This window comes from Oryzias latipes, chromosome 5 (genome assembly GCF_053564925.1).
Source record: "Oryzias latipes strain Hd-rR chromosome 5, Olatipes_Hd-rR_3.1".
NCBI classification, from domain to species: Eukaryota; Metazoa; Chordata; class Actinopteri; order Beloniformes; family Adrianichthyidae; genus Oryzias; species Oryzias latipes.
Genome location: NC_136241.1, coordinates 27,920,782 through 27,939,857, shown reverse-complemented (window position 1 = coordinate 27,939,857; position 19,076 = coordinate 27,920,782). Strand labels below are relative to the sequence as shown.

At 41.5% G+C, this 19,076-nt stretch overlaps 1 protein-coding gene across 2 annotated transcripts in view; it reads left to right on the top strand.

Annotated features, from left to right (window-relative positions):
- phf2 (PHD finger protein 2) overlaps nucleotides 1–19,076 on the top strand; it is a 34,987-nt gene that overhangs the window by 3,600 nt on the left and 12,311 nt on the right. For both annotated transcript variants that reach the window (XM_011475338.4, XM_004069061.5), the window contains exons 2-14: nucleotides 3,068–3,153; nucleotides 3,252–3,366; nucleotides 12,109–12,269; nucleotides 12,648–12,789; nucleotides 12,875–13,061; nucleotides 13,148–13,310; nucleotides 14,278–14,365; nucleotides 14,582–14,688; nucleotides 15,580–15,671; nucleotides 16,356–16,445; nucleotides 16,787–17,131; nucleotides 17,858–17,974; nucleotides 18,795–18,910. In XM_011475338.4, the coding sequence (XP_011473640.1) occupies nucleotides 3,068–3,153; nucleotides 3,252–3,366; nucleotides 12,109–12,269; nucleotides 12,648–12,789; nucleotides 12,875–13,061; nucleotides 13,148–13,310; nucleotides 14,278–14,365; nucleotides 14,582–14,688; nucleotides 15,580–15,671; nucleotides 16,356–16,445; nucleotides 16,787–17,131; nucleotides 17,858–17,974; nucleotides 18,795–18,910 (1,809 nt within the window). The remainder of the gene's footprint in view (nucleotides 1–3,067; nucleotides 3,154–3,251; nucleotides 3,367–12,108; nucleotides 12,270–12,647; nucleotides 12,790–12,874; nucleotides 13,062–13,147; nucleotides 13,311–14,277; nucleotides 14,366–14,581; nucleotides 14,689–15,579; nucleotides 15,672–16,355; nucleotides 16,446–16,786; nucleotides 17,132–17,857; nucleotides 17,975–18,794; nucleotides 18,911–19,076) is intronic.

The window sequence follows — 19,076 nt, the reverse complement described above, 5'->3', positions numbered from 1 at the left end:
TGTGCACCCCAAAAACCTTCTTCTCAATTATTGGTGAATATTATAACAATTGAAGCCCCACTACAATCATCTTTTGATCTATTTTAAAAGCGTTCTTTTATGATTATGCTGTTTTTAGGTAAAATCAAAATTCTGTGTCCCATCCTCACCTAGAGTAGCCAAACATTCACAACGAAGAACTAAAGAAGAAAAAGACAAAATAAAAATGAGATAAAATAGACTAATTTGTGGATGATTTATTTAATAAATTCATTTTTTTTAAATGCATATATTTTAACATCCGTAATCTAAACTTTTAAAAGAACATCATAGCTTTTTTGTATTTTTAGTAGGCTTCTTGGATAACATTTTTTATTTGATAAAACCATTTGTCTTGGTCTCTGTTACAATATCATGGAGAGTCTCCAACACTTTTTTGACTCCAGGCTCAAGAAAACTTGGGTTCTGCAGCGGATTAATGATCTGATAAATGAGCTGATCAAATGAAGATTCATTGAGAGCAAAAGTTGGGCCTTAAATTTAAGTTTCAGACTCATAATATGCAGCAGAAACTTGCTTCTAACGTCAACTAAAATGATCAAAAACATGAGAAAAAAAAGAATCAAATTCATCACAAGATACAAGAAACTCCAGAACAGTTGTTACTGGGGTTTGGTATCAGACGTCACTCAACTTGTTATTCAATTTTTGGAGCAAATACTTTTTCAAAAAAGATTACACAAAGGTTTGGAAATGCAGTCTTAATGAGTCAAACCATGAACATTTTTCAGATTACAACAGACATTATCCACTCAAATAAGATTACATTTGTGCCAAATTATGAAAACCCATAAAGCATTGAGGAAAATCCTAACCAGTACTGAGATAAACAGATGCCGGTTGAGCTTTTTGGTAGCATAAATGATGTGTTTTGTAAAAAGAACTTTCAGAGATAGAGTTAGCATTGATTAATTATAAAGAGAAGGGTCCCAAAATAGAGCTCTGGGGAGCACCATTGGTTAGAGCAGCAATAATTGACAATTCTTTTGATAATGGAGTCACTAAACAAGACTCTTTGAGAAAATGATTATTTAATTATATTTTCACGGGGGATTGAATGAGGCAAGATGAAAGGGAAGAGTGTGACATTTTGGTTATGAGAATGTAAATTTGCTTAGACTAAACTGTTTAGCAAATGCCTACAACTGCTTTATTCACAAGGTGGGATAACAGCATAAGGAAAAAGTATTATAAACATATGAAGAACAAATACACTAGTTTTTGATTCAATAGCTGTTGGTGAATGTTGTCAGCTTATTTTGCAAAAAAGAAAAAAGTCCATAAAAGTGTTACAAGGTTCACTTTAATCCATGTGGGTGGAACATGTGTCCGGAGGTAGTGGGATGCTGCTCAGTATGGAATACAAAGCTTGCATGTTCTCTTTAGACTCAATTCAAGTTGTATGAGACTGTAATAATGCAGGCTGTGACACAGCCGGCACGGTCATAGAAGAAAACAAAGAAGTTTTGGCAGAATTCTTCCAACACTTTTTGAAATTACGTCTTCCTGCCCTTTGCCCCTGAGACTTACAAGGTCCCAAATGTTGTTACTTCATCAATGATGTTGTTTTGCAATGTGTTTAGTCTTGAATTTGACTAAATGATCTGATGTTCACAGTTGTGGAAAACTGTTTGATAGTCAAAGAAATGCATTAGTTAAAGATGCAAAAGTTATTCTTTAAAAAAATATTTAACAGAATACAAATGAAAAACAAAAGAGCTTGATGTGTTCATATATAAGGTTTCTTGTTCAGGTTTATGAATGCCAAATATAAACCTTTTAATTAATGTTTTGTATGAAAATGTTTTTATTCTGTTAAATTAAACTATAATATATAACAAGAATCTGAACAGTCTTGTCATTTGACCTTAACAACCTCTGCTGGTATGTCATGTAACTCGATTTAAACTGTTGTTTTAAGATGCAGATTGTCCCGCAGAATCATTTCAGAGTAGGTCAAGCTGTGCTGAATGGCACTCAGGATAACAAAAACTGCATCATCAGCAAATGTAAACATGTAAACCCAATGTAAATGTAAATCCAATCACCAAACAAACTTCAACATGACCCAAAAAAAAACAATAAAACCTAAACATGACCAAGGAAGATATTTTTTGTCCCTCCTGTCTTTCCGGATCCCATAGTGAAGTTCCATTAATTATTAAAATGATACCTGATTCTGTTTTGGCTTTAAACTCAGTATTCTACGTTTTTTTGTGACTCTTTTAGAGTGTACTTTTTCTAGAGCATAAAAAACACTGTTTTAGTGTTTCATTTGTTTGTGTGTCAATGATGAGACACTGTGTAAAACAAGAAAAACATTAAGAGGTGTTGTAGTGCCCGAGTAACGTTTTCATATACATACCGGTAAATGTTTAATCAGTGTCTGAAGATTTATATTTCTTTGGAGTCCAGCTCAGAACAAATGCGTCTCAACTGTTTGAAGTGTTTTGGTGCTGTCTTCCATCCATCTGTAACACTGAGGACACATTATCCAATGGTGTAACTAATCTAGATAGAATGTATTTTCAAACCACATGGACCTTTTCTGTGAGTTGTGAAAGAGTTGATGAGTGTGGAGAAGCATATTCTCCAATAGTGGATTGTCAGGCTAACTCTTTTCCACATTGGGCGACAGTGGCTCAGGTGGTTGAGCGGGTCGTCCAATGATCAAAGGGTTGGCGGTTCAATCCCCGCTCCCACCAGCCAAAATGTCATTGTGTCCTTGGGCAAGACACTTCAACCTCCCTGCCTCCAGTGTGGCTCCACTGGTGTGTGAATGTGCATGAATGGTCCCGGTGATGGTCAGAGGGGCCGTAGGTGTGAAATGGCAGCCACGCCTCTGTCAGTCTGCCCCAGGGCAGCTGTGGCTACAACCGTAGCTTACCATCACCAAGTATGAATGAGAAGTGAATGAATTATGGACATAATGTAAGCGCTTTGGGTGTCTTGAAAAGCGCAGATAAATCCAATCCATTATTATTATTATTATTATTATTATTGTAAACTGCTGCTTCTCTCCATTCAGCTGTGTTGGGGTGGATGAAGACGATGCTCCTGACATTGACATCTATCACTGTCCAAACTGTGAAAAGACCCACGGCAAGTCCACCTGTAAGTACCTCCTAGTGGCACACCGGTTGAAGTGTGCTGCTGCACTTGCAACTTTTCTGTTGAACTCAGACCTTCATAAGAGTTTCTTGGCCTCTCAGTGAAAAAGAAGAAGAACTGGAGTAAACATGACACAGGGCAGAGCACAGACATCAAAGCTGTTCAAAATGGCAGTCAGGTCTTCATCAAGGAGCTCCGAAGTAGAACCTTCCCCAGGTAAGGTCAACACCCCCTCAATGGATGAGTTGCCACCATACCTTTGTGTTGCAGGTCCTCTCTCCTTTGGATCACTGGATCTCTGGACCTCTGTGCTAAGTCAAGTTAATTTTTAAAATGTTTTTAGAGAAACGTGGAAAACAGTGTGGTATGATTGTTTTTCATTTGCTTATGGGAGGGGAGTTGAGAGTGTGAGTGGTCTTACGGGCTGTGCTCTCTGATGCAAATACACCTGTTAGGGTCTCCCATGTCAGTCAGGTCCTGGGTTACAAGCCAGCAACAGGGTTTGTGCAGTCATAAAAAATCTGGAAAAGTTTTGGAAATTGAAAATGTCATTTCTAGGTCTTTGAAAAGTTTGTTTTGGAAACGTCATGACATTTTAATATTTTGGATGCAAAAAACAAAACAAGTTTAACATGAGATTCAAATCTAAAATGTGATAAAAGTTCAACGTCCCACTAACTGTGATGGGAGTTTACATTGCCGTAAAGCAGTTTGAGTTGTCGTCAGCTCAGTGCATGGCGCTTTCAGCTTACTATCGTGAAACGCTACAAAATGCGGGGGAAATGTAGCTTTAACACAGAGTGGCTATTCAAGGAGACGAATCAACTGTGGCTACTGAAAGACCCTGAAACTCATTTTGGACCAGAAACATGCAAAATGCAGACTTTGCTTCAAGTCCTTTGACATAAGCAGCATGAGAGAAGCGGGGCTGGTGAGCAGCATGAAAGGGAAGAAACAGCGACAGTCGGAGAACTTTTTACAACAGGTAGTAATGGCGTTACAATGGAAACGTATTGCATTCAATAATAAAAAAAACATCCACGGGTGATCTTCGTTCAAATCTTTTCTGTGATTTTCATTCTAATATTTTCAAGAACTTCAAAAGCAAAGAAATCCAAACAGGCTGGGCACTAACCTCATCTGCTCATGAAAACCATAAGATGAGCTGCAATAGAAAAGCCACAAAGTCTCTGTGTCATAGACACGATCTGTTTAGTTCATGTGCTCGTCACCATATCACCAGACTGTTCTTCCTTCTTCCTATTTTAACAATACTGTAATGAGTACTTGGGATGATTTTGAGGTTATTTATGGTGTGTAACTGAGAAACTGCATGTTTATCTGAGGTGTTTTTGTATACTTTATTGACAGTCCCTGCCTGCCTCTGCAGCTTCACAAGCAACTTCACATCAATATAAACTCCAAATGTAATCGTTTTCTGCATCACCGCAGACAAAAATAAACAGTTCATACTGCTCAATAGAACATCATCCAAGGTTTTGCTCTGTAATGTTTGTGGATAAAGTAAGCAGAAAGAACAGACTGGCGATATAGTGACAAACACATAAACAAAACGGACCTTGTCTGTGATACAGACACTTTGTGGCTTTCCTACTTTTAATTGCAGCCCATCTCATAGTTTTCATGAGCAGATGAGGTCAGTAAGTTTGGAGTCATTTGTTTTTGTAGTTCACTGATTCTTGAGAGTCAGGACAAAACATGTCCCACATAAAAAGTCTATTTTTTGGGATAAAAATCATTAATTTAAAATCGATGGACTTACTCACTATGTTAGATCTAAAGGAATTGTGAATACTGATGATATGTTTAAGCCTAGATAATTACTTTTTTAAGATATATTTGCTCAAATGTATGTCTGGTGGTCAGGCGCCTTTTGATATTTTTCTTGTCTTCGGCATTTGTTAGCCAAAATAGACAATGTTACCAGCACAGAAAAACATGAAGTCTTATAATTGTTAAAACATTTATATCAAATTAAAGACAAGGTTTAAAAATGTATAAAACAATAAATATCATGAAAATCAAAACACTTTAACAATATGAAAAGTAAATAGAACAGATTTAGTTTTTCTGAAGGTCTTCTGTCACAACTCTCAAGAATCACAGAGTTCTTTAAAATATTTGAATTTGTATTTTGTATTTGTATTTATTTATTTAGGGACAATGCATACAACAAACAGTGTAGAATACTCTAAAAGTAATGAGACACTGTAAATATGCAGGATTGTAGCCTAGGCAAATTTCCATCCTCTGTCCCGTTCTGACCATGGTCAGCCACCTAGAGACTAAAAATAAAATGAGTAAAACAAAGTAAAAATGTACATATATAGCGTAAAATTGCACTAAATAAATTAGATAAAATTAACATAACTCGGATAACATTTAAAAGAGTTTCAAATGCATAGTTCCCCAAAATATACATCAATAAAATCGCCAAAATCAGAACAATACTATAACTGTGACCACTTTTTTTCACCCCCCAATGGTTTATTTTTACTTTTGTTAGCAAACAGTTTTCTTGCATTGTCCCTAAAATTAGCTATGAGTGCAAGTTTGGTTTTCCAGCAGCCAAGATCTTAATTGTTTTGAGAAAGATGGAAGTGTGGAGAGCTCTCGAATGCTTTCTGGGATTCTGTTCCAGGTTTGAGAGGCTCGAAAGGAGAAAACAGTCTGTCCAAAGCTGCTTTTTCTGGAAGGAATGATGCAGTCGCCTCTTGAACTTGCCCTGGTGCTTCTGTTTTGTCTTTTTTTGACAAAGTCCTGAAGTGGGGGAGTAGCCAGACCGTGATGGATTTTATAGACCAATATGCAATCTTTATGTTGAATCATAGTATTGAAGCTTAGAAGTTTGTGTTTCTGAAGTATTTTACAATTATGGTGGCTTTTAGGCTTTTTGTCCAAAGTTTTCAGAGCTTGTTTGTGAACAGTTTGTAGAGGTTTCAGAATGGTTCTGCATGCTGATGCCCAGCTGGTCATACAGTAAGTCATTTGTGAAATAGGGTTGTGCCGATGGACGATATCATCGTCCATCGTGATGGGTGACTGACATCCCGATGGAGAGACCACCATCGTGATGCCACGCCCCCGCCACGTTGCGCGTCGACACCATAAGCCGCGGTTACATGTACAAAATATCTTGATGGGATCAATGGTCGGATTAGAATCCAACCGTGTAGATGGGCCCAGAAAAATGTTTTCAGAATATAAAAACGTTCACTAAGGTCACAATTTCGGTCGGAATAAATCATTCACACATGCGCAGTATTCGCACATGCGCAGTTTGAAAACCGGAAGGGGATACAACTTCCGCCGAGCGGCTTTTTTTCCAAACTTTATTGAATGTAACAATTCAATACAAAACGATAACAGCACCGAGCGGCTATATATATTGACATGTCAGCTCGGTAAAATACGAGATGATCTTCTAAACGTGCTTTTAATAATGTTACGGTTATTATCAAACACCTGTTCGCTCATCATTTGAATTTTAATCCGTGTGGTCAGTGCTTTTTCTGAACGGAGCCAGGATTAGCAGTATGCTAACACGGGCTAACAACATTAGCTTTGGGTGGCGCTGCACGTAAACGTGTAAGAATAACATCAGCCTTTATTTAGTCGGGACACGACTGGAAACACAAATCCACGTGATTGTTTTCAATGTTTTCTAAGGACTGAGCGACATTTCTGCTTTGATGCTCAAACCGCTGTGTGTGCTGACGATCCGAGCTGTGCTCAGACACACGTTTAGACCCGGTTCTGAGTTCGGTTACTTGTACCCCTAGAGCTGCGGGACGGATCGCAGTCTTAAATCTCCCACACATACAGCTCATGTAACACACACCCCCCCCCCCCCCCCTCCTCCCATCAAACACAAAGCTTTAAGTCCGCGCTCCGCCGGTCCACTTCACTAATTAAGTGCGGGAGCGACTACACTTCTTTTCTATCTTGCTTGTTACTTTTTCTGTTAAAGTCACTTCCCTCAGTTTATACTGGATCATCGCGGATTAACCATTAGTTGGGAAATAAAATGAAAAAAGCAAAATAACGAAAAGCAGTTATATAAGAACGAAAAATGTAAAAATACCCCCCCCCCCCCCCCCCCCCCGACGATGTCATCGTCCATCCCGATGGTTGACAGCAAACATCGTCAACGGCCAAATTAGGGGACATCGCCCAACCCTATTGTGAAACAATCAATTTTAGAACGAAAATTAGGTAGAAATTAGAACGAAAATCACCCGCTTTTTTTATGTTAATGCAATTTCCTCCATACCAACAGAAACACCCGTTGGCAACGCGGCTGCAATGTTAACAGCAAGGCAGACAGACTTGGATGTATCAATATGTGTCTTGGTTTGACTTAGCGGCACCGACTACAATAATCTGACTCAACTGTGCTCTTTTTTGGTTTTGGAAATTCTGTGAAAGGTTATGGTTATGGAAAACCATTGCTAAAAAAGTGTACGAACCCTGCAGCAAATGTCTCTTATTATTAAAAACAAAGTCTGCTGCTAATGTTTCTGGGGTCCCAACCTGGGCTCGCACGAATGCCCCTTGGTGACCGGGGTCAACCCAAAGAAACTATGTGAGATAGACTTTTTGTTGGCCCACCGCCACAAGAAAGGACCACAAGGGGCTGGTGTTGTGTTATTTGGATGGTGGTCATAGGCAGGTTTTTGACTCTTACCACTAAGAATGCCACCTTACTGAGTGGGATTCTCTTCTATTCTTGAGCACCCCATGGTGAGATGCAATGGCTTAGTGTGGGTTTGCTCATGGTCGACCAGCTCAATTGTCATGTGTTGAGGTTGAACATTGAACAGGAGGGTCATGTCCCTGAGCTCTCAGCTTTGGGACAGGTCTCTAACTAAGCGTTTAAGAGTAGCCTGCCTTCTTGGAGTCAAAGGGAGGGGCAAAGAAAATGTTTTGACTGGAGACTCCATTGGGATTTTTCAATATTTATTTAGGCAATGACAGTGTAATCTAGATGGGTGTGAATGTGAGGAACGGTCTGATTGATTTGAACTTAAGTGGTGAATTGTTATTGGACTTCTGTGCCAGCTACATTTTATTGAAACAAAAGTCCCTTTCAAGCCTAAGGGTGTCCATCAGTGCATGTGACACCATGACACTGGCTGGAGGTCAACGAAGGACTGTAATTGTGCCATTTGATCTTTGGTCATGTGTCATGAACACTGGGGTGAAGAGAGGGATGGAGCTTTCAAGCTGTCACCACCTGGTGGTGTGGTGGGTTCTCTTAGAGGAGGCCAGACACACCTGCCAGTCGAGGTTGTCAACTCCCAAATTTGGGATAGCTTTAACATGGTACCTGGGGAAGTTGGATAAAATGAATCTGAATGGGCCATGTTTTCCATCTGCATTATCTATTTGGCTGTTCAAAACTGTGGCAGTAAGGTCTCTGGTGACAGTCGGGGTGGCAATCCACAAACCCGGTGGTCAGCGGAAGAATGGGATGCAGTTATACTGAAGACGGTGTCCTATCGAGACTAGCTGACTTGTGAAAATTCTGAACTGACAGTCCAATCAGCATGAAGCAGCTGCAATTGCAGTTGCAAAAACTTTGGTCTGAAAAGAGATCTGGGAGGCCATAGAGAAGGATTTTAATCAGCCTCGAAGAAATTTTGGCAAGCAATTTGATTCCTGAGTAAGGGAAAGCTGTTGTCTACCAATGCTATTACAAGTGCAGGTGGTAAGTTGTTGTCCTAGACCTAGACTAAAGACGTTAAGAGGTGAAAGGAATACTTTGAGAACCTCCTTAATCCTGCTGACACGCCTTATGCTGAGGAAGTGGAGGCTAAAGACACAGAAGTGGGTGAGTCCACCCAAGCTGAATGCACAGGTAGTAAAAAAGCTCCTTGTGGCAAGGCAGCAGGGTTGGATGAGGTCGACCTGAGTACTTCAAGTCTCTGGATGTAGGGTTTTCTTGAGTGACAAGCCATTGTGACATTGTCACAGGGCTTCTGGTCTGGTGAGAAGGGTCCCTTTTATCAAGAAGTGGGACCGGAGGGTTGTGGACAACAAAAATTACCTCCCAGAGAAAGTCTACTTTGTCCACTTTGAGTACTCGCCAGTACCCACTTAGGGTACTGGAGAGGAGAATTAGGCTGAACTTGCAAAAGGAAGAGTGTTGTTTTGTTCCTTACTTTCCACATTTACAGATGTCTCCTGGATGCCTTACTGTAGATGTATTCTGGGCGTGTCCCACAGGGACAAGGCCCTGTGAATGACCCAGAAGACACTGGAGGGACAGTTGCTCTTGGCTTGCCTGGGATTGCCTAAGGGTTCCTCTGGCAGGACTGGAGGAAGTTTCTGCGGAGAAGGAGGTCTGAGCATATCTACGGAGACTCTAATCCAGCTCTGAGTGGAGTGGGAAAAAATTGATAGATGTTGTTGTCGCAATTTAATTTGAAATAATGAGGACATTAGATCAAAATTCCTGTGTGTGTGCATCTTCTCATTTTGGTGTGTCAGACTTCTTGTTTTAATCTACAACCTGGAATTCTTTCATTTGATTATTGGGATTAAAGTCTTAGAAACTATAAAGAGATTAACAGTAGTGAGATGATCATGCTCTTATTCATGTGTTTACAGACTCTATTTTCTGTGTTAAGACATGAGTCTCATCATGAGTGTTAACCCACAAAATAAGCACATTTCACTATCAATAAATATTCGAATGGGCTTCACCAAAAAAGACAAACGCTGAAAATGCTCATTTTTAGGCTCTACTTGCTGAAATGCTTCAGTGAGCTCAGCTGTGTTGTAGAAGTTGTTTGCACAGAACAGATCTCCATTTGACATTGTGCTAATCCCTGAGCTGAAGGTTTATCTATGAGGAGAGATTAATGGTTTAGTAGGGTATGTTTGAGTGTCGTGAAGGTTTGACCTCATTGGATCGCCACGATTACTGATGCTGAACACAGAGCAGCTGATGCTGGGTGGTCTTCACAATGCCACCCGACCCAGACAGCGAACTTGACTGACGAAACATTTCAGTTTCCAGCCAGTTTCATCTCTTCTTCTGTTAATTGTTTAATTAATCGCAGCTTTTTAATCTAAGATAGAATTACTGCTGACATAAACTCCAGGTCTTAATGAACTACTCCTAATGGAGCCTCACTCACTGAGGTGGATTAGTTACATAGTGTAAATGGGTTCCATTTAATTGGAGCTTTTCTGATCTAGAAAATCAAAGTGCTTTTACACTTCAAGCCACACTCAGCAGCTCTTCAGGCTCTGCAGGAACAAGGAGCTACGTTCGTTTGCTCAAGTTGATAAGAACAGAAACACTGTTTGCTTTGTTCAGCACATTTCAGTCTTCATGAGAAGATTAAAGTCCCACGAGTTGTCACACACCTGGGTGTGTGAAATTTGTTCTCTGCACGTCCCCCATCCCCTGGGAGGGGTGAGCTGCAGATGCAGCTGCGACTGTGGATTTGAACCCACATCATCCCTGTCTCAGGGTGGACTCTGTAACTGAGTTTGTCAATCAACCACAGAATTTCTGAGATGGTGGATGAAAAGCATTTTTCATACCTTTTACCCTTTGAGCCCTCATTTAGCCCAAGCAAAGGATGCTTGACATCCTTAAAAACTGTTTTCGGGATTAAACATTTTGATTTTGAATTAAGTACATAAATGTGTTTGATGTTTGTTTTTTAACTTAAGGTTGCCCAACAAGCCAAAATCTCTTCCAAAAATCTTCCAACGTCAGGGAACTTCCCGATGTCTCAAAGTATTGAACATTTTAAACAGATGAAGAAAAAATTGACTTCTTGATCCTTGACGAGCTGAAGCTGACGCCTCAAAACATTTCAGTTGGCAAACGGAAATTTCTCCATCAGCCCAACTGTCACTTAATCTGACAGTCCATCTTTCACCTCTGCAGAAGCATCCACATATTGTGCTGCATTCACTGTCACCTCAGAAAGTGGTTAACTCAAAGCCATTTCTCGTTTTCTAAAGCAGCGTACCGTGAGGAAGAGGAGGTCCTCTTGTTGCAGACATGTTTTTGCAGAGAAGATTAGGTGAAGCCTAAAACATGACCCAGATGTCATGCCTGTTTGGGGACAGGAGTCTTACAGCTCAGTCTGAGGACATGCTGTTAAATCAGCATTAGCTATCTGGAAGGGTGTGAATGTGAGGTTGCTGCTAAAAACTGTTTAAAAGCTGCAATTTACCTGATAAAGTTGTTCAAGTGAATGTTTCTTCCTCTCTCAGGATGGCTTGGATTCAGATTTGGTATCTTAGTTTGGTTCCATGTTAAAGACCCACTCCAATCTTCTTTTGTAAAAGCTTCCCCAGTGGTCTTTTAATTATGATGACGTAGTTTTTAACCAAGACTATAAAAAAATCAGTGTCCTTTTTTAGGACAATTTTCTTGATATATGTCTTTCACTATCAGAACATGTTACTGGAACATGTTAAAGTAATCTAGATAACGATTTTCATCAAAGTGGGTCTGTAACCCTTGTGCTATCTCAGATGACCCCACCCTTACATTGACGTGTTCTCCCTACCATGACAAAGGTGGATAAAGGTGGAAAGATTTCATGTAATCATGGACACCAGTGAGGTTCACAAATCATTGAAGAAAAAAGGTTCAGCGCACTGTCTAGTGGGTCTAAATGACCCAGCTCCCAACGTTAAAGTGTCTAGGATAGCACAACCAAACGTGTAGAACAACCACCGACTGAACAATGACTTTATCTATCAGAGGAACTATGAACGTGTGAAAGTTCTGTGTCAGCGTTGGAGACAGACGGAGGCAGTCAATTAAAATGTTGGTTTCATCCAAAATGATCCAACCTGAAAGACGAACTCACATCACAAAAAAGTTGTTGCTGCACTTCAAAAGTCTTCCACTGGGTGGCGCTGTGTGATAACTCTTTAGGGTTTGCTCTGTCTGTCTGTCAGTGCTGATGACATCCTGGTGAAGCTCAGCGGCTGTCAGCTGACCTTGGAGTTCCTGGAGGAAAACGGCTTCGACCAGCCAATCCTGGTTCAGAAGAAAGACGGCCTGGGTATGTCCATGCCCGCCCCCACCTTCTACATCAGTGACGTGGAGAACTACGTTGGTAAGGAATGATGTAGTAGTAGTTGTGAGAATGTCTTTTTCTGGCAATTACTGCAAATAAAGTCAGTGTCTGCTTTCTAAAAACCTTCTGGCTTGTAAAGCTGAGGAGGAGCAGGAGATGCTTCATCTCTAGGATGTGTGTTTTCAGACACATTCTCCTACAGGTCTAATGTTGATCCTCATCTGCAGCTTGGAGAAAACTTTAATCTCAAATCAAATCAAATCAAAATTTATTTATAAAGCACTTATAAAGCACTCAGTCTGTACAATGAGCATACACACATACTGGTTTGTCAGCAGGGGGCGCTCCTCCCCCTCTGAGTTCTGGTGTTCTGCTGTTCTGTCCTGGGCTCCTTTCATTGCCCCGTTTGTGCCGAAGGTCCGGATGTGAGCGTGGACGTGGTGGACGTCACCAAGCAGACCGACAGCAAGATGAAGCTGAAGGAGTTTGTCGATTATTACTACAGCACAAACAGGAAGAAGGTGTTGAACGTCATCAACCTGGAGTTCTCGGACACCAGGTGCCTGCTCCAAATGACAAAAATTTAAAGACAAAAGCGAGAAATGTTCTTCCAGAGAACCTAGAGTCTGTGTTTGTCTGAACAGAATGAGCAACATCGTGGAGAGTCCTCACATTGTGCGGCAGCTCTCTTGGGTGGAGAACTACTGGCCTGACGATGCTCTGCTGGGAAAGCCCAAAGTCACCAAATACTGCCTCATCTGTGTGAAAGACAGCTACACTGACTTCCACATCGAGTGTGGGGGGGCCTCCGTCTGGTACCACATCCTAAAGGTCAGTCAGTCCGTCACAAAGAAGTGCTACTCTGACCCCCAGCCCCACTAAGCCTCTGCTGACCCCTGTTTGATCTGTGGTTGCAGGGAGAAAAGATCTTCTTCCTCATCAAGCCCACCTCAGCCAACCTGTCGCTGTTTGAGCGTTGGAGGTCCTCGTCCAGTCACAGCGAGATGTTCTTCGCCGATCAGGTGGACAAATGCTACAAATGCACCCTGAAGCAGGGCCAGACACTCTTCATCCCATCAGGTCAGCGCGGCAGCCCCCCACACAAGATACTGCAGCAGCCAGAGTAAAAAAAAACGTTTAAAAAGTTCATGGGTGTGGGACAAACACTGCTCTCTGCAGTCTGGAAAAAAAACCTGCACCAGACAACACATTTGAGGGAGTTTCACACATTCATATGAAGATGTGATGTAGAAAGTAGTTTTAAATCTCACAAAATAATAAACTGTAAAGAAAAAACTGCATGTTCACACGCAGATCCACTTCTCTATTAATCTATTTTCCTTTCAGTAGACGGTTCCATCATCTGACTCTGGACTCCTCAGAAGGAAATCGTTCTCTCTAATGAACATTTTCAAACGAACCAGAACCAGCAGATATACTTTAATAAAATTGTTAATTTTTTCTGCTTTTCAACATTTTTTAAAATGTTTTTGGGTGTTTTTACCGTGTTCTTGTTGCATTTTTTCTGAAAATGGAGGATACATATTTAGAAAATGAAGCTTAACATTGCATTTCTGGGTAGCTCGCTTCTTGGCTCCCATCTAATGCCTCTACTTGCAGACAAATAGATCCGTGTCTTTGTCTTTGTTTTCCTCGTCTGAGCTGGAATCTGGATCAAAACTGTACTGTTAGGTTGGGGTTGTGAGGGGTTGTAAGCTAGCGGGAGAGCATGTAAACAGATAGCTCAGTTTTGGGTGGTAGGAAGGGGGGCGGGTTGCTCCTTGCAACAGTCCCGTTTGGCTAAAAACACCCTCTAGGGACGCTTTTAGAATAGGTCAAAAGGTTATCAGAGTGGGTCGTTAAACACTTTGAATTTCCTTCTAAAATATGAAAACCCTGTTTCATTAGCAAGTGGTACAGCCCTCCTTTAGTTTGTGCATGAGTCCAGGTGGGGCTCTACTCCATTGAAATGGATGAAAATAGTAGTGTGTTCTGCATGTGCGGCCTGATGCAGGCATTCATTTCTGTATTGCCCCGTTTGGCTCAGGCTGGATCAATGCCATACTGACTCCGGTGGACTCGCTCTCCTTCTCTGGACACTTTGTGCACAACCTGAGTGTGGAGATGCAGATGAGGTGAGCGCTTCCGTCTTATTTCCCACATTCAGCTCCTCTGCTCCACCTTGAGCTTCTCTGCTCTTTAGTTTCTGATCTGATCTGTCAGCCTCCTGCAGACAGCCACCTTGTTGATGGCGTGAAGGTGTGTTTTGGAATTCTCCTCATTTGAAACTGTGTTTGATCATTTTCTCTGTGTCGCTCCTCTCTGGAACGGCGCTCCCCTGTCCTCCTTAGAGCGTATGAAATCGAGAAGCGGCTCAAGGTCAGAAGCCTCACCCCTTTCCCCAACTTCGAGACGGCGTGCTGGTATGTGGGACGCCACTTCCTGGAGCGATTCAAAGGTGAACTTCACGTCAGTCTCATCTTTCTGGCAAAGTGGTGTTTTCTCTGTAGCTGTGCATGGACTGCTGTTTGTCAGAGGAAACACACAGACTGCAGAGTCTGCAGAGCAGATGAGGAGCTGCATGCTCTGATATTATTTCAGTTATTTAATCAGAGTTCAGACATGATTCGCTTCAAAGGCTTTGGCCCACTCGCTCCATTACGAGCCTGTGTTTGAGAACTGTTTGTGTTTCCAGCACTTTCCAGCATGTTCGTGCATGTGTACAAGACTCTGCACCACTTTTGTGTGCATGCGTGTATGCTGGCGACGGTGCGACACCACTTTATCACACAAAACATGAATCTTTTTTTATCATTATTGGTTTTGAAATCAGTGGTTGAAATTGTGGTTTTTTTTTGGGTTTAGCTGCAGAAGACGATTGATTCTCATTTGATTTGTGGAAAACTCACTATATTGTAAAGAAACAAAAAATACTTTCAAACCACAATAGTCAATATTTCATTTTTTGACAGGACACAGAGGACTTAAACGGTGGTTTAAAGTGAGAAATTTGACACCAAATGAGCTCATTTCAAATGTGATGCTCACTACAGATCTTAAAAAAAACGGCCTGCTTAGCAGGGATGCTTTTTTGTTCCTTCAGACATGAAATGTAGCTAAAATGAGAGGTTCGAGTGGCTGAGCTGGTGCAGAGGAACTTCACATTGTGGATTCAGCTTTGATGCACTCAGAGACGAGTCAGCCTGAAAACCTGGAGGCTCCCAGACTATGGAGGACGAACCTGTTGTTCGCCCACCTTCATGCTGCCTTTGGCGCAGACCTGAGCTGAGGCTGTTTGTGCTGCACACATGGACGTCACCTGCTTCTCTCTTTGTTTCCTTCTTCACAGGTTTACACAAAGCAAACAAGCAGCCGGCTGCATACCTGATTCACGGTGCCAAAATCATTAATGGTGCCTTTAGAGCCTGGACGAAGAAACAGGTCTGAACGATTCAACGTGCACAGCGTTTGTTCCATATGGAGAGAAAATAGTCTCACTGGATTTGTGAGTGCATAAAAACCTGATTTGTAACTTGTACAAAAGGTTTTGTGCGTACCTATGTGCGGTTGTAATTGTGTCTTCACATGTACACTGGAATATCAAAAACATGCAAATGCAATTAACTCACACACACCTTGACATGGCATCAGCTTCAAACTAACTATGAATTTTTTATACTTTTTTAATCTTTTTAATGTGTTGTGGTCACTAACTTTTATATAAAGATTTTCCAGAACTCCCCGCTTCTTCTCGGCAGCGACACCTGTGACAGCGCCTCCAGCAAGGAGCTCTTCCCTGAGCGCTGGTCCCCGATTACGGTGATAGCAGGCAGCAGAGAGAGTCGACCTTGCGCCGCCTGCTATCGCCGCGATCGGGGACCAGCGCTCAGAGAAGAGCTCCATTTTAAACGGGTGTTATTTCTACATGAATTGTGTACATTTTTGATATTCCAGTGTACATGTGAATACACAATTGCTGTTGGGCACAAATTCTACTGTACAAGTTACAAATCAAGTACTACACACACAGAAATCCAGTTAGTCTATTTTCTCTATAGTTCCATCATACGTTTACATCATAGTGGAATAAATCATAATACAGTGATTTTGCTTTACTTACAACAGGCTCTGCTGGAACACGAAGACGAGCTTCCAGAGAACATGAAACCATCACAGCTCATCAAAGATCTCGCCAAAGAGATCAGACTGTTTGAGGTACTTTCAGGTGTCAATCATTTTTCAGAAGAAGGCATTTTAAGTTGAAGTGGTCCTTTAAAGAGAATTGGAACTTGAATGGACAGTCTGACCTTGTCTGGAGGAAAGCAGCTGAAGGTTTTTTCTCACCGTTCACCACTCCATCTAAAATCTCAGGATTCTGAAACACAAAGAGGCTTAATGATGCCACATTCCCATGAAAAGAAGAATTTGGTGTAAACTTCCTCTTTTTTATCAGCATGTAAGGATTTAGTTAATTGACAGAGAGCTGTGTTAAAAGCTACGAGGAGATGGTTTATAAATGCTTATGAAACAAAGCTTCTTCCTGCTTTCACTTCCAGAATGCAACAAAAGTCATAAAAAGCGAACCAAACGTCAAAGTTCCCGTCGAAGAGCCTCCGTCCGCCCAATCTGAGCCGGAGGAACCCGTTTCCCCAGAAGACATCCCATCACCCAGTAGAGAAAAGTTCCGAAAGAAAGCTTCCAAACCGCCAAAACCCCCCAAACCCCCAAAGCTGCCCAAGGCCCCCAAACCTCCCAAAGTACCCAAGGTGAAAGAGGAAGGCAAAAAGAAGACAAAGAAGACAAAGGAGTTGTCGGTGCCTCCTAAACCTTCCAACTTTGCAGCTCTAGAGTCCCATGCCAAGGACATCTTGAGTAAAATGGAACTGCCAAGAAAGCAGAAGGTGAGCAGGTTAGGAAGCAGAAGTCTTGTCTGCCTCACATTCTCAGTTTGTGTCTGTGTCACAGAAAACGTAAAAATCCTCATTTCTGCTGGAGTTTGTCTTGTACATTTGAAGACCAACTCTGATGGAGTTTTAACACAGCATTTTTCTGGTGATTTTCTGATAGATATACTGTACAGATCAAAAGTTTGGACACACCTACTCATTCAAATGAATGGGAAGGAAAAAAAAGGTTTTTGAAAGCAAATATTAAAAAAATTTGTTTGCTACTTAGGAAGTTTTGTTTGCAATGTGTTGGCATAAATATCACTTCATATAATGTTAGGCTGGTGGTGTGAGAGGCTTTAAGATAGGAAGGATGTAACATCCAACTGGGTGACCTCTCCTCACCTGTGCTGTAGATTCACATATCGTCCTCCATTAAATCAGAGCTGCCAGTTTTCTTTTGAGCAATAATGAAACTTCCACACGTTCTCAGCACATAAAATATAAAAAAAAATCATTTCAAACCAATGTCAGACATTTGATAACTACTGAATGAGATCCCGTGTTCAAATTGAACTAGAAACTCTTGTTTTTTTTGTCCATGTGAAGCTGAATGGTGTGCACACGGCTTGTCTGGTTCCTCCCTCTGCTTTGTTGATGGACTTTCTGATGGATGTAAGGGACATAACTTTTTACTTTGACTATTATATCTAATCTGTTTTTCATATTGAAACCTTGCAGGCAGTGAAGAACATCCCGAGTGTGTCTGAGAAGGAGCTGTCCAAGCAGAACAGCGTGGAGAAGTTTGAAATGCGAGAGCAGAACAAAAACAAGACCGAAGCGAAGTGGAAGTATAAGGTAAGCTGTTTCCAGCTGCGAGCCGTGATCCTTCTGATCCCCCCCCCGTCTGCTCCGAGTTCAGAGAAGCGCGATCCTGATGTTCTCTGGAAAAGCTCTGAAGCTGAGAAAAAAGCTCCATCATCCAGGAGAGATTTGCTCACTTCACCTCAGCAGCAATGTGGCACAAGTGTGAGGCTGGAGGCCTGCAGCTCATCATCATCACCCTCAGAGTTGACCTCATAGAGTGACGCCATGTCCGCACCTCACATCTTCTAAGTATTTTCATATGCCCTCATCTAAAAGGAGTCAGTAGTATGATTATTGCTGAATAACAGGAAGAAGCTTTTTCGGAACTTAAGTGTAATTTTGCTGGGTGGAAGGCATTAAAGGGCTTTCGTTTCGTGGAAAATTCAATGCCAAACTGCTGTGGAACGCTGCAGCCTCTCCTGTCATCCAGACAACAAGCAGAGACAACATTAGGTTCAGTTAAAAATAGTCAAATTACTACTAAAAGGAAATCATAGTTTGTAAAATGATCCAAACATGTTGATGCTGATTAGAAAAGTGAGTTTAGCTGTAAGAAAAAGTCTGATCTAAAAATCAGATATCTGATTTAAAAAAAAATCAAAAGTTGCTGATCTTTATGATTGCACTGGAACACCTAATCTGTTTTTGACTGTGAGGGGTCATAACAAACAAGTTTATATGGTTTAACGTCTTTATTTTGTTACCTAACTTGTAAATCTGATCAACGAAAGTCCCCCTGCTGCTGCTCAATGGGCCTCTATTAAAGTTTCCTCGCAGCTCATTGGTTTGTGATTTTCCTGCAACATTGCAGAACAGCAAACCCGATTCCCTGCTGAAGATGGAGGAGGAAGGCCGATTCGATCGGACATCACTGTCAGGACACAAAGACAGATTCAGCTTCACCATGTCTCACCTGAGAGCTCCCAGGTATGTGAGGTTCCTCTCTGCGGGGAAGAGCCTGCAGCTATCAGTTGGGATTTGTGGTGGAAATAGAAAAGCATGTGGCCATTAGTACCATGTCCACTCGGTTAACCCTGCCTGTGAACGCTGTGGTGAGAGCCAAACCCTCCGCTGTTCAACTTCAGTTTCTGTT